The 7,873-nt window shown below is 45.6% G+C and overlaps 1 protein-coding gene across 1 annotated transcript; it reads right to left on the bottom strand.

Moving 5' to 3' along the window:
* Positions 1 to 797: 797 nt before the first annotated feature.
* On the bottom strand, positions 798 to 7,518 carry LOC119329758 (kinesin-like protein KIN-10B). Its single transcript, XM_037602854.1, has 22 exons — positions 7,079 to 7,518; positions 6,777 to 6,975; positions 6,474 to 6,677; positions 5,997 to 6,258; positions 5,694 to 5,893; positions 5,042 to 5,319; positions 4,854 to 4,952; positions 4,657 to 4,755; positions 4,485 to 4,559; positions 4,285 to 4,386; positions 4,167 to 4,200; positions 4,020 to 4,064; positions 3,885 to 3,935; positions 3,659 to 3,757; positions 3,486 to 3,566; positions 3,301 to 3,379; positions 2,217 to 3,220; positions 2,073 to 2,119; positions 1,968 to 1,989; positions 1,824 to 1,892; positions 1,679 to 1,720; positions 798 to 1,333 (listed from the first exon to the last, which is right to left on the bottom strand). Exons 1-22 carry the CDS (start codon positions 7,516 to 7,518, stop codon positions 1,295 to 1,297), a joined length of 3,570 nt encoding a protein of 1,189 aa, XP_037458751.1. The 3' UTR covers positions 798 to 1,294.
* Positions 7,519 to 7,873: the final 355 nt, after the last annotated feature.

Raw genomic sequence — 7,873 nt, 5'->3', positions numbered from 1 at the left:
CCATGTACGCCATTTCAAAAAGTATTTGCCAATTTGTAAAAAGTTGATGAATTAAGAAAAAAAATCGCAACTTCAAAAATATGGTGAACACTTTTTCCAATTCGATAAACAAATTTTAAATTCGAAAAATGTTCAGCCCAAATTTAAAAAATGTTGACCAATTTGAAAAAAAAAATCATGAATTAAAAATATTCGAAATTTCAAAATTTCTGTATGCAGTGGGCTCAGGCGGGGGGGTGGGTACGCACCAGGTTGAGTGCGCCAAATAGGAGTCTGCCAAAAAATATGAACACGTACAAAAAACCAAAACACACAGAAGACAGCTGGGCTGTAGCTATAAAACAAAAGAAACAGGCCCGTACAGCCCAAAAAAAGACTCTGAATACCTAATTATATTTATTTTCACTAGAAAAAATTGAGTGCTCGAGCAGCAAAAATGAACATTCCTTTCTGGAGATCAGTTGCTTACTGTGAAGAGAGACGACGGCCACTCAAACTCAAGAAAACTAGTCTGAGGAAGCTTCAGTTAAGTTCAGCTAGCGGTCCGTGGATCGAACTAAGACCCAGGACGGCTGAGACAATCCTCCGTACTAGCAAAATATAAGACGTTTTACCAGTTCAATTTTAACAGCAAAAGCATCTTATATTTTGGTACGTCCGTCCCAAAATTAAATTCTTGTCTTAGATTTGTCTAAACACGGATGTATCAAGTCACATGTTAGTATTAGGTACATCCGTATCTAGACAATTCTAAAACAAGAATTTTGGGACGGAGGGAGTACATGTGAAGGGAGGGAGGGAGGCAATTCAAGTTCCCCTCTACTCTACCATTTGATTGATGAATCTGTGTTTGCATGCAGTCTAATCTCAAGTCGAGTGCAAAGGCTCCATCAAGTTGAAATGTAAGCAGTTCCCACACCAACACAGGAAACTAGCTAGAATGAAGATTATTATACACACACACACACACACACACACACACACACACACTCAAGAAATATACTCCTAATTAACTGCAACACCCAGCACCTGCTGACTGCACTGCACTACTTACTGCATTCATTCATTCATTCATGAACCACAAAATGCAGATGCAGAGACCAAACCACCAAAAACATAATGCCACTCTTCTCTTCTCTTCTCTTCTCTTCTCTTCTCTTCTCTTCTCTTCTCTTGTGTCCGTCCCAACAACAACCAACAACCAACCGTTGCACTACTACTCTCAATAAATCCCTCCTTCACTGTGCACAAAGAAATTAGCATCCATCCATCATCAGCAATCAAGGGGATTAGATTAGGGGCTGTTGATGATCCCCGCCATCATCTTTTTTATCTGCCCAAACACAACAACAACAACAACACCAACACCTCATTGTTATTATCATCTCTATCATATTATTATTGCCAATCAGCACAAAACACACATCTCTTCTCTTCACTAACCCATCACATCAGCTAAACACCTTGCATGTAGTATATCTATTCTAGGGAACCAAACACATCTAGTTAGTATATCTACAGTAATTATATGACAGAGATAGATGCGAGTCACATCATATCAACAGTGATGGAATGGTATTTCTTGTGATGAAACACTAGTAAGCATAAACCAACCAAATACAACAATATTGATGTTGCATGTATATGAAGTAAAAAGTGTGGTTCACTCGGTCAGTACCTCCGTCTTATTCATTCCAATGACATCCCTCAGATCATCTATCTGCAAAACCATGCAACAAGGACGACGCACACCGTAAGTCATAATTAACTTGGCTACTGGTTTTGCCTAAACTTTCAATTTGATGTCGAGCTACAACACCTACCCCTTTAAACAGCTCCGGTGAATGCTCACGAAGCTCGATGATGTAATTTGCTCTTTTCTCTCCGATGCCCTGCAAATTCACAGCAGGTTAGTGAAGAAACAAAACAAAACAAAACTGAGGGGTAACAGTCACTAAGATCGAAACCTTCAAGCTCTTCAATTGCTCCCTGCAATGGACATACAAACATGCATTAGATAAGCAGACACAGTTCCCAATGACTGATTTGTTATTAGTTAGGATTGTACTCACTTGTTAGCGCTGTTGAGAAAACTCAAGCACTCCTGGACTATGGATTTCTGTGGTAACACAAAAAGGAAGTGTTCATCAACAAGGTCAATAATGTAGAGGAGATATGACAAGGATGTGTCAGCAAGGTGTGTGTGAACTACCAACCTTTATCCCGGTGCTACGAGTCTTGAATGAACTAGTCGGATAATCTGCTGCTTGCTCAAACTTGAGGTGTATCGCAGGAGTCTTTGGATCTGCTGGTTGCTCGACCTTGAGGTGCATCGCAGGCGTCTTTGGTTCAGGTGCATCTATGTTGGTCCCACCCTGGACACATTCCATGCCCACTTCTTGTGTCGTTTCAGTGGCCACTTCCTGTGTTGTTTTAACAGCCACCACTACTTGCGTTGTTTCAACAGCCACTTCCTGTGTCATTTCAGTGGCCACTTCCTGTGTTGTTTCAGTGGCCACTTCTTGTGTTGTTTCAACAGCCACTTCCTGTGCCGTCTCAACAGCCACTTCCTGTGTTGTTTCAGTGGCCACTTCTTGTGCCGTCTCAACAGTCACTTCTTGTATTGTTTCAACAGCCACTTCTTCTGCCGTTTCAATGGCCACTTGTGTTGTTTCAACAGCCACTTCTTGTGTTGTTTCAATGGCCACTTCTTGTGCTGCTTCAACAGCAACTCCTTGTGTCGTCTCCATGCCCTCTTCCTGTGTCGTTCCAGTGGCAACTTCTTGTGTCGTTCCAGTGGCAACTTCTTGTGTCGTTTCAATGGCCACTTCTTGTGTCGTCTCCATGCCCTCTTCTTGTTTCGTTTCAATGGCCACTTCTTCTGTCATCTCCAGGCCCTCTTCTTGTGTCTTTTCCATGGCCACTCCTTGTGTCTTTTCAATGGCCACTTCTTCTGTCTTCTCCATGCCCACTCCTTGTGTCATCTCCATGCCCTCTTCTTGTGTTGTTTCCATGGCCACTTCTTGTGTCTTTTCCATGGCCACCTTTTGCGTCTTCTCCATGCCCTCTTCTTGTGTCTTTTCCATGGCTACCTTTTGTGCCATTACGCTCAATGGACGAGCATTAAGAAGCTTCAGTGAGTTTGATATCTCTCTCAGCTTGTCGCTGATCTTTGGAGTGTTCATGTGAGTTTTGACTGGAGTCTTCTCGACAAAGGCATCTGGGAGTGACGATTGACTGTCAACTAGGTGTACACCAAAAGATTCGCCAAGAAAATAATACCAAGAGTTGTGTTTATACCAGGAATGTTTGAAGAGCAGGTTTCGCCCAAGTCCATGGTACACGAACTCGCTGCATCCAGACTTGACGATGAATGGTCCTGAATAAAGAGATGAAGATGATGTTTTTTCATGATAGACAGAACTGCTAAAACAAACAAACAAACAAAAAAAAACAGATCTACTTCTTCTGCACAGGCTATGTACCTCTTCCTCCATACCACTTGAGACCACCTTCTGTATTTCAGATGATACGGTATCCAGAGCATCGCTTGTTTTATCAAATCCCTGCAATATTGCGTCCAACATATGCCAACCATTACTAACACGGTTCTCAATCTACCTAGTGACACTATACTACCAGAAAGGAACCAACGTACCTCATCTGTAGATGGGGCACCGATTGCCATACCACTCGAGACCACCTTCTGTACTTCAGATGGGACAGTATCTAAAGCATCGCCTGTTTTGTCAAATCCCTGCATATTGTGTCAGGCATATGGCAATCATTATTAACAAGGTTATCATCTACCTAGTGACGCTATACTACCGGAAAGAAACCAATGTACCTAGCGACACTATACTACTGAAAAGAAACAAATGTACCTCATCTGTTGATGGAGCATCGATTTCCATGCCTTGTGATGATTGTATCTCCTGTAGAATGATGCAGTGGAAACAATTTAGATTAAGAAACTGATAGCCAAACAATCATGCACAAGTGCAATCCGTGTAACTAACCTCGACTTCTGTTACTGTTGCTGGTGCAATGACTGCTGCCTCTTCCTACAAATTTCATAGATTGGAATTGATTAGTTTGAAACATTAGAATGGCAACTTCAACACCTGCATACTACTCTGCTTGCAACATTGCAATAAGTTACTTACCTTTGCTGAATTGGTGCTTGGGCATAATAAGGCACTGTACATGTACAGAGGACACAAGTTATTTATGGAAGGAAAAATTGGACAAGAAATTTCCTGGAGTTAATGAATGGTGTGGTACCTTCCACTCGTTGCAGTAGGTTTAGCATCCTTTTGCTTTGTTTTGATAGAAGCAGAAAGCGAGCTTTCAAGTTTCTTTGCTGAGCGCATCATTACTTGAGACCTTTTACGGAATAAATAAAAATACACAATTTTAGTCAGGTACCAAGCTCAAATCAATCACCAGCCTTTCACAGGATTTATTAATGAACGGCGTAGTACCTTCCACTCATTGCGGGTTTGGCATCCTTTTGCTTCATCTTGGTTGGAGGAGAGACCGCGCTTTCAGGTTGAGACCTTGTAAGAAATCAAAAACAAAAGTCAGTCACCACGATGTTAGTCAAATTCCAAGCTCAAATTGTTCACCAGCCTTATGCAATGAATGGTGTGGTACCTTCCACTCATCGTGGGTTTAGCATCCTTTGGAGGCATTTTGATAGGAGTAGACAGCGAGCTCTCAAGGTTTTTTGCTGAATGCATGTTTGGTTGAGACCTTGTAAGAAAAATTAAAAGCAAACATTATCAACACAATATAAATCAATTGCAAAGCTCAAATCCTCTAGCAGCCTTCTGAAATGAATTGTGCGGTACCTTCCGCTCATTGTGGGTGTAGCAGCCTTTTGGGTAACTTTGATAGGAGTAGGGAGCGAGTTTTCAGATTTTTTCGCTGGATGCATGGTTGGTTGAGACCTTGTAAGAAACCAAAAACAAAAGTTAGTAATCACAATGTTAGTCAAGTGCCAGGGTCAAATCCATTCTCGGACAGGTTAGAAGGGTACCTCTTATTCGCAATGGGAGTTCGAGCTGCTTTTACTGCGCTCATATTCCATTGGGGCCGATCCTGCTGCTTCTCTACCACGGGATTCGGTTGGTGTGTAGAAGAAAGAATCGGCCTTGAGGAGCTTTTAGCAACTGCAGACAAGTTAACATCTGCCCTTTTGAAACTTGTAACACTCGTGGACCTGCGGCATTGTTCGTTAGCCGCTTGAGTGGCCACTTGACTCGAGCGAGCGGCCAAGCTGAGAGTATAAACCGTATCTTGGCAGGAAACTTCTTCCTGCATCAACCATGAAGGGATAAACGAAGTTTGAAATTGAATATTTATGAGTTATACGTATTAATATTAATTCCAACAGGTAGGTAAGCTAGTAAGCATAAAAGAACATGCAAGTTTGGTAGTTAAGGAACAAAAGTATTGCGACCTAATACGGAGTAATAAAGTTCAAGTAACCTCTTCATCCAATTCATGTCAGCTTCTGGGAGTGCTTACAAAGAGCTAGAACATGCATTCCAGTACTAGGCTGACATACATACGGATTTACAATATGCAAACACTACTTATCTTCTTTCGTGCCTCTTGCAATAAACAAAACAAAACAATAAACATACATACGGATTCCACACGAGATGAAGATGGGGAGTATAGCTTACCAAGCAGGCGATCACCACAGCCCCGCTCGTCTTGCACAGAGAGTCTTGCAGAATACGAGTCACTTTGCTCTGCCTGTATGGAACGAAGCTCTGGTTGCTGTTGAGCGCTTGCACGACATTCATCAGGGTGTACATGGACTTGTTGCCGCTCGACAGAGCGGCTGCTGCACCGCCGGTCTTCTGCTTGGGGTCCACATAGTCTGACACCAAGAAGCAAACATAATAAGGCAGATGCCACATACTAGTAGTGTGAGCGAGCCAGTGCTCGATGAGGTGCACGCAGGAGAAGATCACAACACAAACCTGTGAGGCTGAGAAAGTTGATCTTGGCCACGGGACGCTCTTTGCCGTCCTGGTCAGAGCTAGATATGTGTATGATGAGGCCTTGGTGCCCTCTGGCCGGTAGCTGGGTGGAAGAAGCTTTAGCGGGTTGCGGCTGGGTAGAAAATGGTTTAGTGGGTTGCTGCTGGGTAGAAGAAGAAGAAGCTTTGGTGGGCTGCTGCTTGTCCTGGTTCTCATCGAAACAACCCAGCCGCGTGAAATCCTCAATGGACTTGACATGAACCTGCAAAGGAAGACAAATAAATAAAAACATGTTAACAGAGTAAAATCACCACACTGTTAAGGTGGTTAAACTGGCTGGCATGTAAAAACAATTGGTATGAGTATGAATTCCAAGCAATTCTTCTTCTAAGTGTATTTTGTTATTCTCTGTTTGAAACAAGAATTTAAAAAGAGGCTGCATTGCATTGCATTGTGAGAGCAGAGTAGTAGTAGTACCTTGCAGAGGCCCTTGAGGTGTGTCTTGCCCTGGGCATCCTCCAGCACCAGGACCTCCTGCTCCTTGGGCTCCAGCAGATCAAAGACGTGGGTGTCCTGCACCACCTGGTAGGACGAGACCCTGACGGCGCCGCCGATGGACGCCGCGAAGTCGAGGATCTCCTCCATGGCGATGGTGACCAGGCCCGGCTGCTCCTGCGACCCCTGAGACAGACAGGCAGAGCAGGAACAATGTTCAGACATTCGAAATTTTAGATGCGTCCATACTGTCTGTCTGTGTTTCTCTGAAATTCGAAATTATACCTTGAAGAGGTGGTCCTTGGCGGCGGCGGCGCCGCAGGCCACGACGCATGCGGTGCCGGCGGTGGTCTGGGTGTGGTTGTGCAGGTGGTGGACGAGGATGGGGTGCAGCTCGTGGAGGAAGACGTGGTGGTTGGTCTCCTCCTGCAGGTAGCACCAGTCGAGCCTGTGCTCCTCCTTGCGCTGCCCGGCGGCGGCCCTCCTGCAAACACCCGCGAGGAGAGGAGGGGAAAAAAGTTGAGTTCTTGGATCCATCTTTGTTTCAGTCGGCAAGGAATTAATGGCAGAAGGAATCCTTGGATTACCCTTGGGAGGAAGAGGAGGGGGTTGGAGGAGCTGCGGCGGCGGCGGCGTCGGCGGTGAAGGAGAGGACGGCGCCGGCGCCGGGCCCGGAGGCGCGGGGGCGGCGGCCACGCGAGGCGGCGACCTGGAACAAGGATGTCCCGGCGGCAGGAGCTGGCGCTGTCGTCGCCGTGGATGCGGCAGAAGGGGGGCAGATCCTGGCGACGACCCGGACGGCGCCGTCCCCTCCGGGCAGTGCCGGCGCCGCCGATGGAACCGCCTCCACCTCCATGGAAATCAGATCTGCGGCGCTCAACAGCAGCTGCAGCTTCTTCTTCTTGTAGAGAGAGAGAGAGAGAGAGAGAGAGAGAGAGAGAGAGCCGTTGCGGGGTGGAGAGAGAGACGGGGATGGATGGAGAATTCGAAATGGAGATGGAGATGGAGATGGAGATGGGGAGCACATCCGCCCACAAGATGGAGAAAGAGAGAGAGGATGGATGGAGCGTCGCTACCCGGGCCGGGCCTCCATGCCTCCTAGCCCAGCCACCCCATCTCGGCCCGGCCCAGACCATTAGAGAAACAGGCCACAAGCCCGGACAGAAGCCAACTCTGTCTCACATGAGTTAGTTGCCAAATCCCTAGTTCACCTCAAAAAAAAAAAACATGAGTTAGTTGCCACACACACATAGCTGCTGCTGCTGCTTGGCATTGGCATTGGCATTGGGAGTGCAGTGCAGACTCATTGTTGTAACATTATTATTATACTCAAGCCAGCGCAAGCTTTGGCTGCACCTATCGCTGCTACACCATTAGTCACT

This window comes from Triticum dicoccoides, chromosome 7A (genome assembly GCF_002162155.2).
Source record: "Triticum dicoccoides isolate Atlit2015 ecotype Zavitan chromosome 7A, WEW_v2.0, whole genome shotgun sequence".
In the NCBI taxonomy this organism is placed as follows: Eukaryota; Viridiplantae; Streptophyta; class Magnoliopsida; order Poales; family Poaceae; genus Triticum; species Triticum dicoccoides.
Note: the sequence above shows the minus strand (reverse complement) of the source record. Positions and strands in the feature narration are given on the sequence as shown.

What these genes read in the sequence shown, in the direction of transcription:
- LOC119329758 (XM_037602854.1), bottom strand. Translation starts at nt 7,518, where the DNA reads ATGTGCTCCCCATCTCCATCTCCATCTCCATCTCCATTTCGAATTCTC. An exon ending in ACACCCACAATGAGCGGAAG is followed by an intron (nt 4,756 to 4,853) that starts GTACCGCACAAT and finishes TTTTCTTACAAG; the next exon opens with GTCTCAACCAAACATGCATT. An exon ending in AAACCCACGATGAGTGGAAG is followed by an intron (nt 4,560 to 4,656) that starts GTACCACACCAT and finishes ATTTCTTACAAG; the next exon opens with GTCTCAACCTGAAAGCGCGG.